This window comes from Oreochromis niloticus, linkage group LG19 (assembly GCF_001858045.2).
Source record: "Oreochromis niloticus isolate F11D_XX linkage group LG19, O_niloticus_UMD_NMBU, whole genome shotgun sequence".
Lineage (NCBI taxonomy): Eukaryota > Metazoa > Chordata > Actinopteri > Cichliformes > Cichlidae > Oreochromis > Oreochromis niloticus.
Window position 1 is genome coordinate 14,810,498 of NC_031983.2, and position 27,602 is coordinate 14,838,099.

General features: G+C 41.5%; 1 protein-coding gene across 1 annotated transcript; it reads left to right on the plus strand.

Annotated features, from left to right (window-relative positions):
* Window positions 1-23,771: 23,771 nt before the first annotated feature.
* On the plus strand, window positions 23,772-26,302 carry LOC100705720 (cathepsin L1). Its single transcript, XM_003458812.5, has 8 exons — window positions 23,772-23,922; window positions 24,196-24,300; window positions 24,498-24,640; window positions 24,790-24,987; window positions 25,081-25,272; window positions 25,345-25,510; window positions 25,620-25,725; window positions 25,935-26,302. The coding sequence occupies exons 2-8, from the start codon at window positions 24,201-24,203 to the stop codon at window positions 26,032-26,034; spliced, it is 1,005 nt and encodes a 334-aa protein (XP_003458860.1). The 5' UTR covers window positions 23,772-23,922; window positions 24,196-24,200; the 3' UTR covers window positions 26,035-26,302.
* The last annotated feature ends 1,300 nt before the right edge of the window (window positions 26,303-27,602 follow it).

Sequence of the window (27,602 nt, forward strand, 5' to 3'; positions counted from 1 at the left end):
TAATATTTTATGTTCGTCAACTGTTCCGTTTTGTTATATTTTTAATACTCAAATTTCCTATCGAGAGGGCCAATGTGCGTTTATCATCTTCCATATTGAGTTGATTGGTTCAGCTGCCCGTCACTACCAGAGCAACTGCCCATTTGCGCATGTGCGAAGGTAACTCTACTTGGACAAACTGCCCGAAATGCATTGACAGAAACATTTCAGGGATTTTGAGTCATTCTGCACTCCAGATGCTTTAATTGCATTAAAAAATGTAATCGCCTTGACCGTGATGGCGGATTAATTTGCGTTAACACGTTAATTTTGACAGCACTACCCAAAACACAATTCAAAGTCTACAAAGGCATTCATGCAGAGAGAGAAGTACAATGTTATGAAATCACTATCACAGTCCCCTGACTTGAATATAATTGAAAATCTATGGGATGATTTGAAGCTGGCCTTCGATGCTCCACAGCCAGCTTGACTGAACTGGAGAGATTTTGTATAGAAGAATGGTCAAACATACCTCCATCCAGACACTCATGAAATGCTATAGGAGGCATCTAGAGGCTCTTATATTTGTAAAAGGAGGCTCAACTAAGTATTGATGTAAAATCTCTGTTTGGGTGCTCAAATGTATGCTCCTGTCCAATTATGTTATAATGCATATTTCATATTTTCTGTTAATCCAAAAAACCTCATGTCTCTGCTGAAATAATACTATTTCCATAAGTCATGACATATATTAAAAGGTTTTAATATATATTTTGTTTAGCGAATGATTAACAAAAATTAAGAGAAGTTCACAAACGTTTTCATATGACTATACATATGTATGTAATTTATAAATACAGATGTAAATATTTATTCTTAATAATATAATTCATAAAATGTTCATGGTATCATTTATAAAGTCTAAGTAAGTAGATATCAAAGTTGGAGCTGCAGCTCAGCTTATTTAGAAAGTGTTATGAATCACTAAAGCGTATGTAGTGGTGTACAGTATTGCAAGATCACTGATCAGCAATCCTGTGGATACTGGACTTTGTGACCAACAGGACTCTGAAAGTTGGGATCAACAACTCCCTTTCCGGTCTCCGTTCCACCTCCACTTGCTGTGTGCTCTCCTCCCTGCTCTTCATCCTCTACACCGATGACTGCAGATCCACACAGCCCAACTGTGTTCTCCTGTCAGTGCTGTCAGGCCCTTCACAACACCACGGGCCAGCTCTTCAGGAGTTTGTTAGAGTGGTGTGACAGCTCCAATCTTGAACTGAACGTGAGCAAATCCAAAGAGTAGTGATGGGATTTCCGGCTCTTTTTAGAGAACCGGCTCTTTCGGCTCGGCTCACTAAAAAGAGCCGGCTCTTTCGGCTCCGAACCGGCTCTTCAGTTTGTTTTGTTGCTTTAATTAATTTATTATTAACAATAATATAAAATTATGCACAAAAGGAATTACTAATGTAAAGAAAAAGTGGTTTTATTTATATATTTTCATATATAAATATATGTGGTGACCCCTATAGAGACAAAGCACGTACAAACTCCAAAAAGCACGTCCAAATTCCAAAGCATGTAAAAACTCCAAAACACATTTCTAGCGTTAACTGAACTTCCAAAACAGAGCTACCTAGATCACTTAAATTACACAATTGAAAGCATATGTGTATGGTTTGTGTATTTATACTAGAGATGGACCGATCCGATATTACGTATCGGTATCAGTCCGATACTGACCTAAATTACTGGATCGGATATCGGCGAGAAATAAAAAATGTAATCCGATCCATTAAATATCAAAAAAACACCTCACAAAACTTGCAACACAGCGTAACTCGGCTCATAACCATAGCACGTAGGAGCAGTGTGCGTCACGTGATAGAGCGCTGCCTGTATTTGTAGCCTCGCTACCAAACCAGCATTTCATCTCCGAGGAAGTTATCCCAGAGAGAAGTAAAGCAAGTGTGTAAGTTCATCTCTGAATGTTTGTAAAGCATTCCCATGTTAAGCTTAACAACCGATACATGGAGCGACTGCCTCTCTCTCTCCCTCACCTTCCTGCTGCTACTTCAATCGTGAAACTGCTTAATGATCAGCTGATCGGCTTTTCTGTCGCGAGTCCGTCTCTTTTCTTTGTTTTTGGCCCACATTGCACCAGAAAGAGGAAACCAGCGGCTGAACAACAGCAGCACGTTTAAGCTTGATAAGCTGTTGTTAGAATTTATTTAATATTACTTTCTAGACCAGGATCCTTTTCTACGTAGCTGACGGCTGGTAACTGTGCAGGGGCGGATCTAGCAAAGTTTAGCCAGGGGGGCCGATAGGGCATGAACAGGGAAAAGGGGGCACAAAGACATACTTTTCTTTCTTATTCTCATTTAAAATATCTAGCTTTTAATAAATAATTATCTGAATCTTACACCCAAAGTTTTAATCTGATGTAAAATGTATAGAAGTCCATTACTGTATATAGTAACTGTTAAGTCTAATATACCCTAGTAAGCTATAGTACTTTTTCCTTTGGGAAAGTACCATCTGTGAATTCTGAAATTCTGTTGAAGAAAGATGTTGAATGTACTTAATTATTCTTGAAAAATAATTTATTTCTGTGCATTTGTTTTCACCCTGCATCAAATTAAAGTTGATTACATAGATTAAGCATCATGAGGTGGAGGGTGGGGGGTGGTTCCCTACTTTTTTTTTTTTTTGCTGGGAGTTGGCAACCCTATTAGTTAGGTTGCTTAATATTTCTGCTAAGTACTCTTTAAAATACCAGAATAGGGAGGATGGAGTAGGTTTAAGTTTATTAGATTGATCAGCGTTGCTAAACTATGAAATATTTTGGGTGCAGTGTATTTTTTACATACAGGTATAACAGAATAGCTTTAGTGTTGTTGTTTATTTAAACTTGAGTATGAACTTATACAAAATGCAGCAAGATATTAAAAAAACAGTTTTATTGATTAAAAAACACTATATCGGATTCATATCGGTATCGGCAGATATCCAAATTTATGATATCGGTATCGGACATAAAAAAGTGGTATCGTGCCATCTCTAATTTATACACAAGATTTCATATATATTCAAATAATTTTACAAAAATGTTCATTTACCTGTTACTACCACACACCAAATCCGGTCGTTGGTACTGGCTTGTGTAGCCACTAGGTAACAAAAGCTCAACACTGCACCTAGCATTCTGGAGCACTTCTGTTGTGTTTTGCACGTGCTTTGGAGTTTTTACGTGCTTCTCCATTTTTACGTGTTTTGGAGTTTGTACGTGCTTCGGGGTTTCTACGTGCTTCGGAGTTTGTACGTGCTATGGAGTTTTTATGTGTTTTGGAGTTTTTACGTGTTTTGGAGTTTGTACGTGCTTCAGGGTTTGTACGTGGTTTGTCTCAAGGGGCCACCGTAAATATACTGTGGCGAGCTCAGTCACGGAGGAGACAAAGGTTTCTTTGGGAGCACCCGTTTATTTACCCGGCCCAGAACACTGCCGCTATCCCCCTCCTCAGCGCTGCAACCAAAACATAAACAACAAAAACAAGGCGCTCTCTCACCGGAAAAACAGTCGCCGAGAGAGCGCGTCACTCATCACCATGACAACAGTAAACAGAACTATAATAACAAAAACCCCAGAACAGCCCTGACCCGCTACATAGCCCCCACCTAAGGGGTCAGTCGTCCCCGACAGCCCCATTACCCCACACAAAGTCCTGTAAGTGTCCGGGTGCCTTCTTCTGGCGCACCGGCCGGTCTCGACCGGCGGGGGAAAAGTCACTCGGATCAGAACCTGGGGTGTCACCAGCATCTCCTGCCCTGGCGTCTGCCGGAGCGTGCGGTCGATACAGTGAAAGCCTGTCTCGGTGCAACACCACCATGCGCCCCGGGCCCGGCGTGCGGATACGGTACACCACTTCCGTTAGCCGCTCCACGACCTCCGCCGGCCCTTGCCAGTGACTGCACAGTTTGGGGGACACTCCTCTCTTGCGAACCGGGCAGTACACCCAAACCTTGTTGCCAGGCACAAAAGCCTCCCCCGGCACTTGGTGTCGTAGGCTCTTTTCTGTCGTACTCCGGCGCTGGCCTGGGCCTGGCGGGTGTAGTCGTGAACCACCTGCAGCCGCTCCCTCAGCCTCCTGTAGTAGTCCATCTCTGGCCCACCGTCAATCTCCGGCTCGGGGGGGACCCAAACACCAGATCCACAGGCGTCCGGAGCTCCCGCCCAAACATCAAAGCGGCAGGCATGCACTGGCTGGACTCCTGAACCGCAGTCCGATACGACCAAAGGACCAGGGCAGATGTCGGTCCCAATCCCGCTGCTGGTGGCGGCTGGTGAGAATGGCGAGCTGAGTAGCCAGTGTGCGGTTGAAACGCTCAACCAAGCCGTCGCTTTGCGGGTGGAGCGGTGTGGTTCTTGTCTTCTCCACCCCCAGCCGCTGGCAAATCTCCCCGAAGACCTTCGATTCGAAGTTGCGCCCCTGGTCACTGTGGAGCTCGGCCGGGACCCCAAAACGGGCGAACATCTCCTCCACCAGCCTCTCTGCCATCGTCGTCGCACTCTGGTCCGGCACCGCGTAGGCCTCCGCCCACTTTGTGAAATAGTCCATCGCCACCAGCACGTACCGGTTCCCTGACTCCGTAACGGGGAAAGGCCCTAGGACGTCCACTCCCACTCGCTCCATCGGGGCCCCCACCAAGTACTGCTGAAGGGGGCAGTGGAGCGTTGAGTGGGCCCTTCTGCGCCGTGCAGGTGTCACAGCAGTGCACGTGAAGTTCCACATCCCGTCGACAGCCAGGCCAGTAGAACCGTCCCCTGAGGCGGCGGAGAGTTTTGGCGGTCCCATAGTGGCCTGCCCCCACTGAGCCGTGGACAAGCTCAAGCACCTGCGACCGCGTTGCCATGCTGCCGACCTGCCCGATGCTGGATCTCAAAGTCGTAGCCCTGAAGGACCTCCAGCCAGCGGGCCACCTGACCTTCTGGGTGTTTGAAGTTCAGGAGCCAGGTCAGAGATGCATGGTCAGTGCGCAGGAGGAACCGGCAACCGTGCAGGTATGGCCGGAAGTGCCGCACCGCTAGCACTACGGCCAGCAGCTCCCGCCGCGTCACTCAGTAGTTCCTCTCGGCTCGCCCCAGAGCACGGCTGAAGTATGCCACCACTCGTTCTCCGGCCTCGCCCTGCTGGGAAAGGACCGCCCCGACTCCTACATTGCTAGCGTCAGTGTCCACAATGAAAGGTTGGCGGGCATCGGGGTAGGCCAGAACTGGGGCTCTGGTGAGGGCCTCCTTCAGCTGTGCAAAAGCCGCAGCGCAGGCATCACCCCAGCCAAACGGCTGGCCCTTGTCAGTCAGGCGGTGGAGGGGGCTGGCTATCGTCGCGAACCCCTTGATGAACCGACGGTAGTAGGAGGCTAGGCCCAGGAAGCTCCGCAGTTCTTTGACGTTCGAGGGAGTCGGCCAGTCCCGGACCGCAGACACCTTTGCGGAATCGGTGGCAATACCTTGAGCGCTGATCACATGGCCCAAGAACGTAGTCTCTCTCGCCAACAGCCGGCACTTCGCAGGGTTGAGCCGCAGCCCAGCTCGACGGATGGCGCTGAAGACCTCGCTCAGGTGAGACAGTGCACTGTCGAAGTCGCCACCGTGCACCAACAGGTCATCCAGGTACACAACACAGCGGCTACGAGGGATGTTCACGAGCACCCTCTCCATCAGCCTCTCAAACGTCGCTGGCTTTTCCTCTGATACCTGCCGTTTGGAGAGGGGCAGCCGGCGTGGGCGCAGACGGATGGGTTGAGCAGAGCCGGTGTCGATGGTGTGCTGGACCAGCCCCGTCTGCCTGCAGTCTTTGTCACTGGCGGCAAAGATGTCCACATTCTCGTCCAGGAGGCACCTCAACCGCTGGCGCTGGTCAACGTTGAGACCTACGCTGCTGCGCTGCCACAGGTCACCAACAGCCTCGGTTGTCTCGGTCGAGGGAGATGTGTCGGGCTGAGAGGCCGAGGCTGAGGTGAGTAGAGATGACCCGGAGCCACCGGCACCCGAAATCTGCTGAGCGGCAGCCGCCCGACGCCTGTCTCGTCTGGCTCGGGTTCCCTCCGCTCCCTGCTTCTGACCGCACTGGAGAGCAAGAGTCTCTGTGCCAAGAGTGATAGCCCACTTTGCGGTGTCGACGCAGGCCCCCCAGCGGGTCAGCAGATCAAGGCCGATGATGCACTGGTCTTGAATGTCAGCAAGCCAGAAGTCGTGCACCAGCTCCAGATCCTTCACTCGGACCTGCAACAGTTTCTTCCCCCGCATATCAGCCCTCTCACCCGTCACCGTCATCAGCTGGGTGTCGGTGGGTGACCAACCCTTCACCAATGGCCCGGACATTCCAGAGAGCACGCCAGGTCGTATCAGGGAAATGGTGGACCCCGTGTCCACCAGGGCCTGGCATGGCAGGTCCTCAACACAGCAGTTCAGGTAGAGTCCCTTGAGGTGCCCAACTCGGCCCACCACCGTGCATCGTCCTTGGAGGGGGGCAGGAAGCTGGAGCGGTGGTCCCCTCACTACACCGCTCCCTCCCCGTTTCCCTGAGGCTGCGTAGTCCTGGTCTTCGGGGCAGGTGCTGGGCAGTCACGCGCCACGTGGCCAGGCTCATCGCACCGGTAGCAGCGGTCGGTCGGTCGACGGAGACGCCTCCGGGGCACCGAGGGTTGCAGCTGGCATATCTCGGCAACCTCCCCTCCCTGTCGCAGTCTGCGACTCTGATTTGGGGGCAGTTTGGGGGGGGGCACCTGCTGGTTAGGTTGCGAGGTGAACACCAGCTCGGCCCTCTCAGCCTCAAGGAGCGCCTCACGGAGAGTTTGAGGCATGGCCAGGCAGACGTGTTGACGTAGTCGTTCTGGAAAAAGTCCTCGCAGAAAAGCATGCAGGCTAAGCTCCTCACGGGCTGCTGCTGGGAACTCCGGGTAGCCACGACGAGCATGCAGCAACATGTCCGCTGCAAAGGTGCCCAGGCTCTCCCCCGGCCGATGGCTCCGGTTGGTCAGCTGCTCTCTGCTCTGATCAGTGGAGTGCCGCTGCCCGAATCGCCTCTCGAGTGCTATGGTGAAGGTCTGGAGCTCATGCTGCTCTGACGGGGCTAGGTCAAGGAGTACCTGCAGTGCATCTCCTTCCAATGCTAGCGCTAAGTGTGTAGCAGCCTCTTCGTCGCTCCAGCCATTATGCCTCGCGGCTAACCGTACTTGTGAGAGGTAGGGCTCTAGCGGGGTTAGCCCGTTGTATTTCGGTACCTTAGCTGGCGTTGCAGGCGTCACTGCTCGCTGTCGGGGGCTCGGTGTGTCGGTCGACAGAGGCAGCCCATGAAGCATTGCCCTAGCGTCTCGCGACGGGCCGCCGCCGCGGTGCACTCGCGCCGTCGGGACCCGTCGGGGGACTTACATGGCCGCTCACTTCCTCTCTCCTCGATCGCCAGCTTCCCAAGCAGCGGATGTTCTCCTCGACAGCTTGCTCCAGCCTCCGAATGTCTCTCTCCATTATGGCGAGGTTGAGCAATCCCACTTCTGACACCAATGTGGCGAGCTCAGTCACGGAGGAGACAAAGGTTTCTTTGGGAGCACCCGTTTATTTACCCGGCCCAGAACACTGCCGCTATCCCCCTCCTCAGCGCTGCAACCAAAACATAAACAACAAAAAAAAGGCGCTCTCTCACCAGAAAAACAGTCGCCGAGAGAGCGCGTCACTCATCACCATGACAACAGTAAACAGAACTATAATAACAAAAACCCCAGAACAGCCCTGACCCACTACAATACTTTTATTTATTCAGTCCACATAAAATGTAATAAATAAATCATATAATACAAAAATCAACTATTCACAGTTCAACTTTTAACTATTTAAATTTTCAGCTTTTTCCTTTTAAACATATTTAAAGTGTAACAACACAAAACACTGCAAACCACAACACAATTAAATATAAATTAAAATATGAAAACAAAAAGAACGGCATATTCTCTGTCATATGGGCCTGCATGAATAAACTTTATGAATCCTTTATCATCCACAGCTGAAAATAGTTGTGGATGATTACTATACCTTTCTAATGTGACGTTGTTGTCCCTGGCTCTCTTTCTCTCTCTCTCTCCCTCTGCTCCTGTGCTACTGCGTGTGTAACTACCGCCCCTCCCCCCTTCTTCCCAGCGCAAAGCACAAGGCTTGCGTTCAGAGTGAAGCGGAATAAAAGTGCGAGAGAGAGAAGGTGAGAGAAAGAAAAAAAAAAAAACCTTATGAAATATGAAATCCATGAAGTGCTACAGAGAAAATTACATTTTATTTATGTATTTAACACATTTTGAACTCTTAAAGAAATATAACAAAAGGAAAGACACCCAGCTGAACTAAAATGATCCCTGTAGCAAACAAAAACTGTTGTCAGCCGCCACCCTTATATCGCCTATGGGCTTTTGGAGCATTGACCTGACTTTTAAAAAAAAATTGGAAAAAAAGCTCTATGCTGCTTGTGACAAAGTGGGTGAGAACACCACTTGTCTATATTCTTAGTTAACATTCTTGTTTTGATTTAACCATATTTCACATGTAATCTGCAATAGGCAAACATCTACTATCCCGGGTTTGTTTATGTTTTGCACTTTTACAGATTATATAATATAACATCTTGGTTTATGTCAATTCCTACAAGTTTGTTAAGTTAACATGTTCTTTACTTCAACTGTTAATTTGTATTGTTTAGAGCTTACCTTACCTACCTGTCTTCCAGAAGCAAAAGGAGGAAATGTAGTTTTACTTCCTGCTTTATACCTTCTGGGTTCATCTGAGGTAACAGGAAGAGACCAAGTGCAGGAGGGGAAGAACTCTTGTAATTTAATAAAGTTGATTTTAGAGTGTTTATGGATAAATAGATTTATTGTTGTAGTATGTATTGATTACACCATAGAGTTTATGTTGCCAGTAAAGAGTAGTAGAGGTTTGAATATAATTATGTTCATCTTACCTACCTACTGAATGGAATAGTCCAGAGGAGAAATTGTTTGGTTAAGTGGACTATTTAAACAGAAGAACTCAGGTGTTTGAAAAGAAAGGTTCAGGTCAGTGTAGCTGTGTGCAGTTTGACCTTAATTTCCGTTGATTTAAGTTCAGTTATGTTTATTTGAATGGAGTTAATTTGGAGTTGATTTTCTAATTTGTTTCTTTGTAAATATTGTTTGGGTCACACAATGGTGAATAAATCACGTGCTACACTGGACAGCATCAGTCTCCTGCACTTCTTTGACCGCTTAAGTCAAGTCCTACCACACTGCTGAAAAATGAAAAATAGATATTAGCAAAATTCTGCCTAAATATGTATTTTACCTGGTTAATGTGTGTGGCGGGGCGTGGTCTGCAGCGCCGCAGGGGAGGCGGACACCTGAGCGGCACCCGCAATCACGCGTTAACGTCTGTGCTATCTATGCTGTTGTGTTGTTGTTGGTATATGTCGGGCTGTGAGCTGAAAAGCTACAGCCGGCTGTATGCATACAGCAACCGTGTGTGAAAAGTGGTCAATAAAGAGATGCTGAAAAGCATGTTCATGTAAACATCGTTGGGTCTGCCGTGGTATGTTTACAATGGGACTTATGCTCCTGAACCTCTGTGCACAGGGTCTGCAAATCGGGGCTGTACGAAGTCACTTTTATCTTTACACAGGACTGTTAGCTGTCATCTGTGAGGCGTGAGCGGTGTTTGTTTTTAACATAGTTCACGGTCGAGAATAGCTGCTGACATAATGTGGATCCGAAGATCCATAATTGGCCTACCTGGGGTTGAAAGTCTTGATAAATGGATGGCGTTTCGGCGGGTATACTGGCTTCCACGAGTTTGACTCTTAGTTTGAGCGATGAAAAAATAATAGAATATAATTTTATTTTTATATTTCAATATCACAATAATCTTCCAATTTAGAACTACAAGTTAAAAAAGAACTAACATAAATAAAATACACTTCAGCTAAATACTTCTAATTTACTTTCCCAAACCCTGCGGAGCCGCACTATAAGGACTAAAGAGCCGCATGCAGGTTGCCGACCCCTGCACTAGACTGTTAGACTGTATTATGACATTTCTAACTTTAGTGTTTGGAAGATCAAATGAACAACAAGAGAAAATGGCTTTTATGTCACATCATTGCACATATCATGACCCTAATTTAATGTAATGGATTTCAACACGCTGCAATAAAGCATAACCAATGAAACGTGTTATTTGTCTGGCTGGCTTTGGTCTTGCTTTAGATTTCACACTATACAACACTAGGCATACTCGTCATCCAACCACCCATCCAACTATTAACATTATTGTATTAACAACATTAAAAAAAAAGAAAAATTTTAAACTTTAGTTTAAGCAGTGGTTTAAGTGGCGTCTCTCCCATTAGTTTTCATGGGCCTGCCAATGTTGAAGCTGACTCATGTGCACACACCACCACCATAAAACCCAGACATTAGAACAGTTATTTTCTACTACTCAAACTTCATTTCTTATTTATATATTGATCAGACGTATACTTTGATTTATCTTTGATTAAGAACAAAAGTGCTTTCTGTGCACATCATTTTCACTGCTATGCAGAACTTTACCTATAAAGCCAAATAACACAGACCACTTTGTTGAACAGCAGGAAAGTCTTAGAGACATAAAGACCTGAATGACCTCCAATTTCCTTCTTCTAAATTCAGATAAAACTGAGGTTACTGTACTCAGTTACACTGTAAAAAGCCTGCCACAATGCAGCACATAACACTTCAACATCTCCAGTGTTAAGATATCAATATTATGTTGCACATACAACTTGACTCTTCTGCTTGCAAACTGGGCATGTAATCATACAGAAACCAGTTAACTTTGCCAGGCTTGCTTGTTCAGCCATCATAAAGCAGTTCAACGAAAGAACTGAAATCAACTCTTCGTCTCTGTGGTTGGACGAGGTAGAGCTCATCTATCTTTAAAATCAAATGCAAACATTTATTTTCACAGAAATGTAAAAGTTACATTGAAAGTAAATAATCAATGTCACATTAAAAATAGACTTAAAGAATTATAAATATGACCAAATGACATTGGGTATTGAGTAATTACAAACTGAAACATTTTACTGAAACATTTTTTGAACTTGACAGCACTGATCAGCAGTCAATAGAGATGAGCGGCTAACTGTCAGTTTGGAAGACAAAGACAACATTTCCTTCACTTGCTCTGAGCTCTGCTAAGCACATTTGTCTTTTATCACATTTTGATCCTTTATTAGGGAGGGACTCTAAAAAAACTTCATGACAAAAAAAAACTCCCCTAATGTTACCTGTGTAACATTGTAGTTTTATATTATGTTATGTTTACTATTTTTCTGTGTTTTTAAACTACAGTAATTATAAAACTAAGTCTCACAGCAAAATCGACAGTTGTGTTTGGCTCACTGTTTTACTGGTATTTAATGGCATTTGCTTTATTTATAAACTATTGTTATAAATTAAATACTGCTACACTGTGCATTCTTTTACAGCACTTAATTAAGTAAAGTCATTAAGTTAATATAATTGTTTTTTGTTAGAAAAGGATAGCTTTTGGCCAAAGCACAATTAAGCACATCAAAAATCAATATGTCATTAAAGGATTAATATATTAAGCTTTGCTCACACCACCTCTAAACCACATCCCAAGGGTGGAAACAAGCAGTGAAAAATCCTTTTTACTAAAAAGGCAAATGTGAGATTAGTGGCATTAACAAAATGGTGTTCGTAAGTAGACACACAGGAGAAATTTGTCCCACACCCTTTCAAACCCACAAGGTTACATAATCATTGTTGCGTTATGCAAGTCTGTGGCATGGAAATGTACAGGAGGAATCATCCTCACAAAATAAATCAGTGCTTAATATGAAATTTATAAATAATAATAAATAAATTGTACTTATTTTAATGATTTCATGTATTTTAATTATTTTTAAAGATTACAGATTAAGCATGCGCTTCAAGAAGTAGCTTCATTTACCCACTCTCATTCATAGCTTGTTTATTTAACACAGAATTTTGCTCGGCCTGAAACAGGCTTCATAAATGTTATAAATAAACTTTATTTATTACAGTCATTTTTTCATAGACATCAAGTTAAAGAATATTGCTTCAAAAAAGTTGAGCTTTTCTGGGTAATGTGAGTGAGAGCAGAATTTATCCTCATATTATTAGGGGCTTAATACCTAGAATTTTTTATTTTACTATCTGGACTGACAAAAACTAGTTTGTAAAGGTTTATGTAAGATTTTTATTAGATGTTAGCTAACTATCACAGCTTTGCAGATGACACACAAATATATATCACAATGTCACCAGGAGACCGAGACCCTGTACAGGCTCTTGGTAAATGCGTTGAGGAAATTAATGAATTTTCTCCAGCTAAAAAAAAACAAAACTGAAGTAACAGTCTTTGGAGCCAAAGAAAAATGATTACAGGTCATTAGAGAACTTCAATCTATACACCTAAAAACCACCAACCAGGCGAGAAATTTGGGTGTAGTGATGAACGCAGACCTAAACTTCACCTCAAGAATATTTCAAGGAGAAAAGATCTGATGTCTCAACAGGACCTGGAAAAACTAGTCCATGCATTCATCTTTAGTAGGCTTGATTACTGAAACAGCATCTTTACAGGTCTACCTAAAAAATCAGTCAGACAAGTACAGCTCATTCAGAACTCTGCTGCTCGAGTCCTCACTAAGACCAAAAAAATTGGACCACATCAGTCCAGCTCTGAGGTCTTTACACTGGCTGCCTGTCCGTCAGAGGATAGACTTTAAAGTTCTGTTGCTGGTCTATAAAGCTCTGAATGGTTTAGGACCAAAATACATCAGTGACCTCCTGACCCAGTATGAACCTTCCAGATCCCTCAGGTCATCTGGATCTTGTTTTTTATCAGTTCCCAGAGTCAGAACCAGACATGGAGAAGCTGCATTCAGCTTTCATACTCCATATATCTGGAACAAACTCCCAGAAAACCTCAGATCAGCTGAAACACTCAGTTTATTTAAATCCAGGTTGAAGACTCACCTGTTCTCAGCTGCATTTGAATAAAGCACCAAATCCGCACTGTTTTACTTTTAAACTTATATTCCAAAACTTACATTTTAACTACTGATTTTATCTACTGTTCCTTTCTTTTTTTCCATTTTAAATCATGCTTTTTATTTGTTTTTGTTTTTTAATGTCTCTGTAAAGCACTTTGAATCACTTTGCTGTTGAATTGTGCTATATAAATAAACTTGCCTTGCCTTGCCTTACTGCTCACCATTTGTCTGCAGGCTTTAGTAAATGGAAACTTCCACAACAACATACAATAACACAATAATGTTTCACCAGTTTTCAACTGTGAAGTGTTAAAGTCATATCATCATATTCGTGCATATCTTAACAAGCCTGGACTTGCTGAGGATTGCTTATCTGCTTCTCTCACACTGTCTAACATCAGCTCATTTCTCAACTCATACTCAAATGGGACAATCTTCCCAGAGATCTGCAAAAAATCTGAGGTGCAGTGGTGAGGTGAGACTAAAAAAGTCCAAGTAATACTATCTGTTTTTAATGTTTCTCCACCTGACCTCAACTCAAATGAACAACTGTGTGACATGGTTAAAGGCAAGCATTCAAGAAAATGTCCAAAAGCTCTTCGGAACTCTATTAAATCCTACAACAAACTGCAGAGGAACTAATCATGTCCTCAAAAGAAATTTAACTTTAAAGTAATTATCTATTACACTTAGATTTATTGTTTTTTTGTGGCTCCATAAAATATTTCGTTAGAAAAAAAACAGTGTCTTGTAATTCTCCTCTTTCTTTGTTGCTCCATCTTTTGTTTTTTATGACATTGTTTCTCTTCGTTTATGAGCAGGTACCCGATTGGAGTGTAGCAATCAGTCCTGAAGTAGCTATATAAGAGCTCCTCTCTAACACAGACCTACAGGGAGTGCAGAATTATTAGGCAAGTTGTATTTTTGAGGAATAATTTTATTATTGAACAACAACCATGTTCTCAATGAACCCAAAAAAAACATTAATATCAAAGCTGAATGTTTTTGGAAGTAGTTTTTAGTTTTAGCTATTTTAGGGGGATATCTGTGTGTGCAGGTGACTATTACTGTGCATAATTATTAGGCAACTTAACAAAAAACAAATATATACCCATTTCAATTATTTATTTTTACCAGTGAAACCAATATAACATCTCCACATTCACAAATATACATTTCTGACATTCAAAAACAAAACAAAAACAAATCAGCGACCAATATAGCCACCTTTCTTTGCAAGGACACTCAAAAGCCTGCCATCCATGGATTCTGTCAGTGTTTTGATCTGTTCACCATCAACATTGCGTGCAGCAGCAACCACAGCCTCCCAGACACTGTTCAGAGAGGTGTACTGTTTTCCCTCCTTGTAAATCTCACATTTGATGATGGACCACAGGTTCTCAATGGGGTTCAGATAAGATAAGATAAGATAAGATAAGATAAGACTTTATTGATCCCACGACGGGGAAATTTTTGCGTCACCTCAGCTCAGGTACAGATATCAGAAAGAAATACAAAAAAAAAATACAAATAAGTACAATCAATGAAAAAAGTAAGATAATACACTATATACAATGGTAGCACACACAGTATAATACACTATATACAATGGTAGCATACACAGTATGTGATTATGGATATGGTTGGAAATATGGAAGACATAAACTATATCGCTTGATATAGCTATTGTACCACTACTACTATTCCTATTTATAGACATGTACACACACACATGTACACACTAAATATACATATGTATACATATACATACATATATACCTGCACATGTCCATACACATGGAAGGTCCATTATGCATGAAGTGGTGACCGTGGATGTTCACAGTGTCCAGTGACTTATGACATTGTGATTGAGGAGTTATAGAGTCTAACTGCTGTTGGGATGAATGATCTGCGAAAACGCTCCTTCCTGCACCGAGGGTGTTTCAGTATCTGACTAAAGGAGCTGCTCAGCCCACTCACATACTCATGCAGTGGGTGATGTGGGTTGTTCATGATGGATGTCAGCTTTACTAACATCCTCCTCTCGCCAACCACCCCCACAGACTCCAGGGGACATCCCAGCACGGAGCTAGACCTCCGCACCAGTTTGTCAATCCTGCTCCTGTCCCTGTCCGTGCATCCATTCCCCCAGCAGGCCACTGCATAGAAAAGGGCAGATGCTACCACAGTGTCATATAGAATGTCCTTAACAGAGTCCTGCAGACTCCGAAGGACCTCAGTCTCCTTAGCAGGTGGAGTCGACTCTGGCCCTTCTTATACAGGATGTCTGTATTTGTAGTCCAGTCCAGTTTATTGTTGTGGTGAACACCCAGGTACTTATAAGAGTCCACTATCTCAATGTCTTTCCCTTGGATGCTCACCGGTGTTGTAGGTTGTGACTTCCTCCTGAAGTCTATGATCATCTCCTTTGTCTTGCCGGATCAGGTGAACAAGGAGGCCATGTCATTAGTTTTTCTTCTTTTATACCCTTTCTTGCCAGCCACGCTGTGGAGTACTTGGACGCGTGTGATGGAGTATTGTCCTGCATGAAAATCATGTTTTTCTTGAAGGATGCAGACTTCTTCCTGTACCACTGCTTGAAGAAGGTGTCTTCCAGAAACTGGCAGTAGGACTGGGAGTTGAACTTGACTCCATCCTCAACCCGAAAAGGCCCCACAAGCTCATCTTTGATGATACCAGCCCAAACCAGTACTCCACCTCCACCTTGCTGGCGTCTGAGTCGGACTGGAGCTCTCTGCCCTTTACCAATCCAGCCACGGGCCCATCCATCTGGCCCATCAAGACTCACTCTCATTTCATCAGTCCATAAAACCTTAGAAAAATCAGTCTTGAGATATTTCTTGGTCCAGTCTTGACGTTTCAGCTTGTGTGTCTTGTTCAGTGGTGGTCGTCTTTCAGCCTTTCTTACCTTGGCCATGTCTCTGAGTATTGCACACCTTGTGCTTTTGGGCACTCCAGTGATGTTGCAGCTCTGAAATATGGCCAAACTGGTGGCAAGTGGCATCTTGGCAGCTGCACGCTTGACTTTTCTCAGTTCATGGGCAGTTATTTTGCGCCTTGGTTTTTCCACACGCTTCTTGCGACCCTGTTGACTATTGTGAATGAAACGCTTGATTGTTCGATGATCACGCTTCAGAAGCTTTGCAGTTTTAAGACTGCTGCATCCCTCTGCAAGATATCTCACTATTTTTGACTTTTCTGAGCCTGTCAAGTCCTTCTTTTGACCCATTTTGCCAAAGGAAAGGAAGTTGCCTAATAATTATGCACACCTGATATAGGGTGTTGGTGTCATTAGACCACACCCCTTCTCATTACAGAGATGCACATCACCTAATATGCTTAATTGGTAGTAGGCTTTCGAGCCTATACAGCTTGGAGTAAGACAACATGCATGAAGAGGATGATGTGGACAAAATACTCATTTGCCTAATAATTCTGCACTCCCTGTATTTGTTTTTTGTTAAGTTGCCTAATAATTATGCACAGTAATAGTCACCTGCACACAGATATCCCCCTAAAATAGCTAAAACTGAAAACAAACTAAAAACTACTTCCAAAAACATTCAGCTTTGATATTGATGAGTTTTTGGGTTCATTGAGAACATGGTTGTTGTTCAATAATAAAACTATTCCTCAAAAATACAACTTGCCTAATAATTCTGCACTCCCTGTAAATAAAACCACTCTTTTTTTACATTAGTAATTCTTTTTGTGCATAATTTTATATTGTTGTTAATAATAAATTAATTAAAGCAACAAAGCAACCTAAAGAGGCGGTTCGGAGCTGAAAGAGCCGGCTCTTTTTAGTGAGCCGAGCCAAAAGAGCTGGAAATCCCATCACTACTTCTTATGGAAGGAAGCAGTAGCCGTTTCAAAACACTGTTTCTGCATTGTGGCTGAATTTTTGAGAATTAAATAATGACTTGGTGTAATATGTCATGCTTTGTAGTTTATGCAAAGGTTTTATTTACCTAATTTTAAGCCCTTTTTAAAACCTTAGAATTTAAAGTGGGTATTCTTCCTGTTTTAATATGACTGTAAAGAACGAGTTTATGTTTGTCATAATGTGAAATGCCTTCAACAACAAGGTGAAGTTCAATGATTTTGTGTTGTTCAAAGTTTACATGAAAATCCCAGGCAGTTAATTGCAGTGACCCATGATCACTTGGTCACTTTTCAATCCACTGGCATGAGTGATGCTGGTGTTGCTCTTGTCAGAAATGATCACAGTCTGTACAAACAATCTGACAAGCACCCACGATGTAACATGAGAAGGAAAAATTAAATAATAAAGTCCACAGTGACACAGCACTACAACAACCTAAACAACTGACAACCAATTCACAAAAAAAATGTGTATAATGTAATTAAAAATGTAGAAATAATGAACAAAAAGCTACCAGTGATATGAATAAGATAAGAGTCCATGAGACAGATATATGTAGATGTAGACATTCGAGGTTACTGCACATAGTGAGTCCCTGGTGTTTGTGTATTTGTATGAGAAAGGTCTTTAGTGTGTGGCAGAGTTTGCTTCTGGGAAGACAGACTTGTTGTCAGGAGTTGTAGTGGGGGGAAATGGAACTGCCAACCACAGTCCTCCGTGTCCCCAGCAAGCCTGAAAGGGGAAAAAACACTTTTGTTTGTATTTTTATGTATTTCTAAATAATAAAAAAAATAACTACATTACCTGAATAAATTGGCAGAGGACCTTGGATGCTGGTTTCACCACTTACAAATGATGGGGAAAATGTTTGTCCACCTCTTTATTGGACTCCTCTTTACAGCACAATTAATTTGTTCAATGAAGGTGGCTGTTAATGTGAAGTTTGACCTATATATTTCTTTATCTATCATTATGATTCAGGAATGAATGGCATCAAATGTATTTAGGTAAAAGGTAGTTAGATTCTCAAAATCTCACATCTCAAAAGAGGAAAAGTCATTTTCACTGTAAAATTCTAATTTTAGAGTAGTGATATTAAGAGAGTGTTTGTAAGTAGACCAACAGGAGAAATATACCACAGCCTTTCAAGATGTTGGTCATAATATATTTAAGTCTAGGACTGTTTTGTCACTTAGCCCAGAAACACCTGCAAAAACTACTTCAGACCAAAAAAGACCAGAGAATGCTGACTGTCATGAAGGTTCCTCCACCTAATCACTTCAGTGAACAACTGTGAGAGGTGTAAAAAAGCCAGACATTCTGTGAAATCTTAACATTTTTAAATCCTGCAACAAACTGCCGAGAAGCTGATCATGCCCTCCTGATGATTCATGACACTTAAGTTCCTTGTTCTTGCTGAGGCTGCATAAAACGCTTCCTTGAATGAGCGGCGTCGTGCGATCCTCCTCTTGATGTATAGCTCCACCTTTTTCTATTTCAGTGCCTGGCATTCCTTATCTTCCTTCAAGAGAGAATTTGGTGGACTCTGTGTCTATCTCTCTCTATTTTTTTAAATGACTAAAGATGCAAAAGCATACCTGTTAAAAAAAAGCTGGAAAAGCTGTTAATAATAACAAACACTCCAATCTGTGGTTAAAGTAGAAATGCGGAGTACAAGTCATGCGCAAAGCAAACATCGTGACATTATTTTGGGTTCATAAGCTAGTTTCAGTCAACATAAATAATTCTAAATAAACCATTTATGTTGTTCAAAAGTCTGATGTTTCAGAAGCAGTCTCAAATACTTCCTGCTTCTATGGCCTTTGGTTTGCAAACATCAGATGAAAGATATAAACGGAAACCTTTTGTAGATGAATGTCTCCTCTCTGGATTCTCCTGTCTGAATTTAAAGTTGTGTGCTTTTATCCTTCAGTTACAGTTTTACTTCCTTCAGCATGTTGTGGTTTGAATTAATTTTTTTTACATTCATTGATCAAATGCAGGAAAGGACAGAGACGTAAAAATGAAAGGTGATGTGGACATATAACACCGTGATGGAGGCTACGTCTGGCTGACTGTTATGTAAAAAAGACAATACAAATTTAAAGCAGCCAACTGTCAAGTGTGCAAAGTCAAATAGTCATAATCAAGCATAGTTTGATGAGCCTGGGCTTGTCGAGCACAGCTAATATGCTCACATGCCATCTGTCATCGACTCATCCTCGACCAGGATTTTTTGCAGGTTTTCTATTCTTTAGTTTTGACGTTATTGGGGATTTGGGACTTTGAAGCTTAACCCATCTTAAAAATACAAGTGTCTCAGTCAGCTTCGGGTTTTGTTAGTCTTATGTTTCTAAAGGTTTTCTTGTTCGCCTAGGTCAGGTTTGGCAAACTCCAGGCCTCGAGGGCCTGTGTACTGCAGGTTTTAGATCTCACCCTGGGTCTACACACCTGAATCAAATGATTAGTTCATTACCAGGCCTCTGGAGAACTTCAAGACATGTTGAGGAGGTAATTTAGTCATTTAAATCAGCTGTGCTGGATCAAGGACACATCTAAAACCTGCAGGACACCGGCCCTCGAGGCCTGGAGTTGGACACCACTGGCCTAGGTTATGCATTCTTGTGTTAGGTTCCTTTTGTGTCTCCTGTGAGAGTCTGTGTATGTTCCTTAAGTTTTGTCCGTGTCTCCCTTTTCTGTTCCCATGTTTCATTCCATGTCTCCCCCGTCTGAGTTGTGCATGTTCTCCCCAGCCCGTCATCTCCCTCTCCCTCTGTGTCCCTCACTCCGCGTCCCAGTCATGTCATTGTTTTCCTCTCCCAGTTCCGTTTCCATGTCTGTTTCTTGGTCCCAGTGTCAAGTCTATGTGTCTTAGTCTGCATGTTTCCTGTTTTATTTTGACAGCCTCTCATCTTGTGTTCAGTGTATTCTGTTTTGATTTCTCTGTCTCGTCACGCCTTAACTCGTTCCAGCTGTTTTCCCAGTGTGTTTCCATTTCCCTCATCACCTTAATGTGTACTTATTGTGTGAGTTTCCCTTTGTTCATTGTCAGATCGTCGGTTATCGTCGGTTAACCTTCCCTGTGTTTCTATGTTCCATGTGTTTGGGGATTTCATGTTTCATGCACTTTATTTTCCCAGTTCAAGTTTTATGTTAGTTTCTTCCTTCCTTTTTCCTTCCTTTTGGTTTATGCTTTCATTTTCAGCTACAAGAAATGCTCGGTTTTCGTTAAAGTTTAATTCTGCCTCGCTCATCTGCATCTGGTTACACACACCACAACCTCCACACAGTCTGCAGCCTGGATTGTGACACTATCATAGTGTTTTTTATTAACATTTATTTCCAAAAAGCGGAACAGGACAGAGACATTTATTTTCTTTCTTCATACATGTTGGTTGATTAGAAATTCAATGACAGTGTAATTCTGGGAATTGAGAAGGGAAAGAAATGGATGACAGTAACGGCAAAAACAGTCTTTACAGTAAAACATGTTTGACAAGCTGCACTGGTTTAATCACAAGTTAAATTTTCCGTTAAAGTTCAGCCGCTTCTTTTCTTCCTCTGCTCCTGCTTCATCTTTAAAATCACTCAGTTATATGGACATAATAAATGTTATGAGTAATCAAAGTGATCACGGTTCAGCGGTTATCGGTTATCGGTTTGGTTATGTTTTCTTTAGTGTCTAAAACCTTTAATTTGATTCTCTTTACAAATCAGTCTGACCTTTGCTCATCATCATTGCAGGTACACATAAACTTAAAGTGATATAGTTTGTCTTTTTCAAATTTCTTTTTTCAAAAACAGTTGAAGAAAAAACTTCCCCCACTACAACAGCTTCTTCTCCTTAACCTTTGACACACATTCTTAAAGAGATTTTCCAAGCTAAGGTGACAAGTTAAGTTAAATTACTAACAGGACCTGTGGATTCAAAAATATGTCATTAGTAACAATTTACTCATCACATATTAACTTCATTAGAATCTACAGTCCATAATGGTTTATGAATTATAAATCAAATAAAATGTTGGATGAGTAGATATTCTGTCCAACTAAAAATGTCACGGTTCTGGGTCACTGCGACCCAGCATTTTGAGTTCTTGTGTTTTGGTATTATTTTATATTATGGTTTTTGTTCTGAGTCCTTGGTTGTGCTCTTTTGATTATTGTGATTTCTAGTGTTTAGGTTTAGTTCTGTCCTTGTGTTTATTGTCTTGTTCCCCAGTCAGTCATGTCTCATGTAACTCTGGTCCCTGTACTCTGTGTTCCCTCCGTTCTCTGTCAGTGTTATGTCTCTGAGTTCTGTCAGTTTATGTTTCCTGTTTTACTTTGAAGGTCTTGTCTCATGTTAGTTTATTCTGTTTTACATCCTTGTCTTGTCTTGCCCAATTACTCCCTGCTGTGTTCTCCCTCTGTGTTTCATTCCCTCGTTATCCCTCCAAGTATTTAAGCCTTGTGTTTGCCTCTGTTAGTTGCTGGTTTGTCTCTTCCCCTGTATTTCTGCTGTGTGTCTCTCCGTGTTCCAGGTTCCACGTCTCAGGTTTTCATGTTTCAGGTTTCTCGTCACAGGCTTTTTTTGTTCTTTGTATTATTATTTTGTAGCTCTTCCCAGTTTAGGTTTTTGTTAGGGCAGTTCCTTGCGATGCTCTGCTTTGGTTTGTATTTTGCCATTCATTATTAATAAACTTTCTCACAGCTACGCTGTTGTCCGCGCTTGCGTTTGGGTCCAAATCCTTCATCTCCCGACAGTCTGCATTGCAGACCGTGAGAAAAAAAAATATGAATCCTTACTGACCTTTGACTTGTGCTACCTTTTGGTATGTGACTGTATCATTTTGTGACAATTATTAAAATCTTGTCAGCTTATTTGATTGCTAAAAAATATTATAGATTGATATGTATGTTGGAAGGAAGAGGGTCTGTCTTTAACTGTGTCATGAGTGTTGATGATACAGAGTTTGTCCACCAGAGGGCACTATGCAGCTTACCTGTTGGCAACACTGGAATGCCACAAACACAACAACGAACTGATCCAAGCAGAGTCAAGTAGAGCATTAATGAGTGAAATAAATACACAAACGTTAGAGAAATCTGCTTATGTTTCAGGCTTCTGAAAGGAAAAGGTATTGACATCTATGTATGATTTTTAAATCACCAATTCTCAGAATCGGTCTTTAAACTCTCCCGTTATTCAGGCTCAGTATGTAAGGACACTCTCCATGCACACTTGTAAAAGGCCAGCATGCTTGAGTTTACTTAACAAGTACATGAGGCTGCTGGAGGTTGCGGTCCAGGTGAGTTTGTTGTTGATGTAGACCTCCAGGTACCTGAAAACGGAAATGACCTTGACAGCTGTTCTCTCGATGTGGAGCAGGGCAGGAGGACTCGCAGCAGCTTTCCTAAAGTCCACAGTCATTTCTTTTGTTTTCTTCACAAGGATGCAGGAGTTGTTTGCTCTGAACCATGACTCCAGATGTTCTACTATTAGTCTCTACTCCGTCTAATCCTCAGGGAAATTAGTCAAGAGTATGACTGAGCAGTCATAGGTTAGCAGAATGTACAGCAGCCGGTTCAAATACATTTAATTCTCAGCACCTGACTGAGGAATACACCCTAAAGGCTTCCAATGGAAGGAAACAGTAGCTTTTTTCACAAACTGTTTCTGCATTTTCTCTTAATTTTTGTGAATTAAATGATGATTTGATGTAATACGTCATGTTTTGTAGTTTATTTGAGTTTTTATTTATGTCATTTTAAGACCATTTTAAACCTTAGAATTTAAAGTGGGTATACTTCCTTTTTAAATATGACTGTAGAGAACCTATTTATGTTTGTCATAACATAAAATGCCTTCCACAACAAAGTGAGGTTCAATAATTTTGTGTTGTTCAAAGATTAGATGAAAATCCTGGACAGTTAATTGCAGTGACCTGTGGTCATTTGGCCACTTTTCAATCCACTGGGATGGTTCCACAGTTGTTCCCCTTGTTACAAATGTTCACAGTTTGTAGATTAAACAATCTGACAAACAATTCAAGGGGACATCACTATAGGGCGCCAGAGGTGGCTCAACAGATATCACCAGTTGTATGGCATTATTTTTGTGACTCCCGCTCAAAATGATTTTCTCCTCAAAAATGCAACATTTGCACTTGCAAATTTTTTTTTTTACGTGCGCTCAGAATAGAGGAACAAAAACAACGACATAGGACTGGGTCAAAACAGGCCAAAAGTGAATATGACACTGAAGGATTAATGCATCAAGCAGAGGTATCTATGCTATATCTCCAGAGGGGAAAAGTAATTTTCACTTGAAAAATTCTAATTTCAGAGTGGTGGCATTAGGAGAATAGTGTTTGTAAGTAGACCAAAGGAGAAATATACCACAGCCTTTTTTGCCAATATGACTAGATGGTGGTCACAATATATATAAGTCTAGAACTGTTTTGTCACTGAGCCCAGAAACACCTGCAAAACAAAGAAGACTAGAAAATGCTGACTGTCATGAAGGGTCCTCCACCTAATCACCTCCTCAATACTTCAGTGAACAACTGTGAGAGGTGTAAAAAAAACAGACATTCTGTGAAATCTTAACATTGTCAAATCCTGCAACAAACTGCTGAGAAGCTGATCATGTCCTCCTGATGAATTATGACACTTAAGTTCCTTGTTTTTGCTGAGGCTGCATAAAACATATTCTTAAATGTGCATTATGCAATCCTCCTCTTAATGTATAGCTCCACCTTTTTCTATTTCAGTGCCTGGCATTCTTTCTCATCTTTCAAGAGCTGCTGAAACACACCTGACTGACTGGTATGAAGTGATAATAACAGGTAGTCAGGTAAATAACACCTCCTCTCTGACACAGAGCTGTATCTCATACAGGTGGTTATTCTTCAGTCTTCACAACAGACAAAGACAACGAGACAGGTAAGTGGCTACAACACAGATGACAACACATAGACATGTCCAAATACAATTTCAGAAATGCAAAGATTCATTATTTCGAGAAAGAATTACAGGAAGAAATTAAACAGAAACTCAAAGAAACTGAGACATAGAGCACATAGTATGGTAATATGAAAATGACATCCAGCATCATGACAGAAAATATTTTAAAGCTGATGTGAAAAACATCATAAACTGCCCGTGTGGTTTCCTGTAAGTCACAAATCATTTCTGTCTTTTTCTGCTTGTGTTCAGTCAATATGAAGTTGCTGCTTGTTGTTGCTGCTGTTCTGGCTGTATCCAGCTGTGCCAGCATCTCTCTGGAAGATCTGGAGTTTCATGCCTGGAGGCTCAAGTTTGGTGAGACAGCAGACTCTTTCTGTAGTTTCTCATTTTTCCTTTTTGTCAGAAGCTGCTGATCATGTTTGTGGTCTTTAAAATAATGTCTCAAATGAAAGAAAACCTTTTAGCTTAAATTAAAATTTTATTCATTAATGATTCATTACACATGATTTTCTTTTATTCTGTTTCTGATATTTCACTTTTCCGACTTACAGGAAAATCCTACGACTCTCCATCAGAGGAGAGTCACCGTAAGCAGATCTGGCTCACCAACCGCAAACATGTGCTAATGCACAACATCTTGGCCGATCAGGGCTTCAAATCCTACCGCCTTGGTATGACCTACTTTGCTGACATGGTATGTGTAGAAAAAGAAACCAATCAGGTTTCAGAATGACACATCAAAATTCATTACTTGAATAGTCAGCAGCAGTTTTGGTTACAATTTGCATATAACAGCTTTTAAAATTACACTTAAACCCCAATAATTTTGTTCTTCTTCATCAGGAAAATGAAGAGTATAAAAAGCTGGTTTCCCGGGGCTGCCTTGGCTCCTTCAATGCTTCTCTGCCTCGCCGTGGTTCTACCTTCCTCCGGCTGCCTGAAGGTATTGATCTGCCCGACGCTGTTGACTGGAGGGAACAGGGATATGTCACTGGTGTCAAGGATCAGAAGCAGTGTGGCTCCTGCTGGGCCTTCAGTGCAGTGAGTATATTGGAATCAGTCTTCCTTACTGTTATAAAGCGGGAAACTTTGCTCGACTGTTGCCTTTTTAAAACTGACTCATTCTTGTTACAGACTGGTGCACTGGAGGGACAGCACTTCAGGAAGACAGGTATACTGGTGTCTCTGAGTGAGCAGCAGTTGGTCGACTGCTCTGGCGCTTATGGAAACGAGGGTTGCAATGGAGGCTGGATGGACTCTGCTTTCCGGTACATCGAAGCCAATGGAGGAATTGACACTGAGGCATCCTACCCTTATGAGGCTGAGGTAAATAGAAAGCAGTATGTCAAAAACATAACACACCAAATCTCTTGTCGATCTAAATAATTTCTCAATTAGGACTGGTTATGTCGCTACAACCCTGCAAGTGTTGGAGCCACGTGCAGTGGCTATGTTGATGTGAATAAATATGATGAAGAAGCCCTGAAGGAGGCTGTGGCCACCATCGGACCGGTTTCTGTAGCCATTGATGCTTCCCATGCATCCTTCCAGTTCTATACATCAGGTGCAGACATTGAAACATTGTTTCGAAAGATTTCTTCAAATAGTATAAGAAATGTGAAGTGTTTTATTTGTTCTTTACACCTGTCGGTCTAATTCACCTGTATTTAAAGGAGTGTATGATGAACCTGGGTGCAGCAGCATAGAATTGGACCATGGTGTGCTGGCTGTGGGTTATGGTACTGAGAATGGACATGACTACTGGCTGGTCAAGAACAGGTAAATACCCACAGGTGATGGTCATATTTGAATTCATGCACTCCTCCTATCATTTTTTGAGTGCTGAAGCACAGCTGCATATAAAGGCATCTTATTTGTGGTTTCACAACGTAATACATATCATTATGTCGCTGCATGCTGTTCAACTATTAGTGTGAACATAACTGAGTTTTACCTGCTAAATGTTGTTATTTTCTGTCTTTCTGTAGCTGGGGTCGTGGATGGGGAGAGATGGGATACATTAAGATGAGCAGGAACAAACACAACCAGTGTGGGATTGCTAGTGCAGCAAGCTACCCTCTGGTCTGAAGAGGTGGAAACAAACTCAGCTACATTTGTTTTTCCATTTGAACAAAATGTACACATGTTAATCTTAAACATTTGTTTACTTAAACATTTAAGATTTATCCAATTCAGGTTAGTTTTAGTTTAGGATTTTCCTCAATGTGGTCGAAATGTATAATTATACGTACAAAAAGAAAATAAAAGTTGTGTTGGAAATACATTTTCTTCTGGTGTTTAACTGAATCACCTTTATATATGCAGGTAACAAACACATGTAAAGAAATAAAATTTCACACTGTGTGTTTCATTTTGTTTTTCGTGTGTAGCTTAATAAGTAGATAAATTTACTGTGAGAACAGATTTTATGTTTCCAAGAGAATAAAGATGACTGAGTAACCCCCAGCTTATCCTTTAAATGGATAATATTTTTGTTTCATTGAGAAACATTTTGACAATAGTTATACCATACCAGCTTTATACAGAAAGCACTTTAACATAAAACCAGGGTTCACAAAGGGCTGTATATATACAAATAGCATAAACACAGTAAAATACAATAAGATAAAATAAAATAAATAACTAAATCGATAAAATAAAGCAAAACATGTTAAAACAAGTTGACAAGCATTAAGAGATTTAAAAACAAATTAAAGAACTGCAGCACAACCTGCAGACACCTAATGGATGCATGACATAATTGCCATTGAATGATGCAAAACATTAAAATGATTAAAAGATGCAAAACATTAAGTAAAGCACATTTGGCTCTTCCTTTTCGGAATAAAAGTTAGTACATGTCAAAGGTCAGTCATGACAGGATTTCTATTCATTCTTTGTCATTTGGAAAGATAATTATGACAATTTTCACTATTGGGTCACATTATATATATCCAATAATTTACTTTAATTAAAATAAACATTACATATATTTATTCATACTTTTTTGTCACTTTTCCTGAGAAATCACATGTGCTAAGAATATGGCTTATAGGCAGGCTAAGGTATTATAGATTACATATTTCTGTTAGCACATCATAGCATAGTTTGACAAGCCTTGTTAAGCGAACTGTTTGCCCACATGTCATCTAACATAAACTCTCCCTGAACCAGGATGGTTTTTACAATCCACCTCAGAGCTCTGCAAAAATGACTTGATAGCAAAGAAGACCTTCCACCTGACCTCACATGTTCACAACATGGCATCATTTGTATGAAACATTGTGTACTAATTTGAAAATAAATTTATATTATAAATTTTGTCTCAGTTATTTGACAACACTTATTAATGAAAGAGTTTTGAGAATGCAGTTTGCACTAGGTTAAGTCCATATTTGCTTTTGTCATTTTTGTTTTTCAAAAACACTCTTTACATTAAAACATGTTTGACAGGCTCCACTGGTTTAATAACAAGCTAAAGTTTCAGTTTATGAACTTTACATAGTTCATCTGCTTCTTTTCTTCCTCTGCTCATGCTTCATGTTTAAAATCACTCAGTTATGTGGGCATAATTAACGGTAACCTTTAATTTGATTCTCTTTACAAATCGGTCTGAACTTTGCTTATCATCACTACAGGTACACATAAAATTGTAT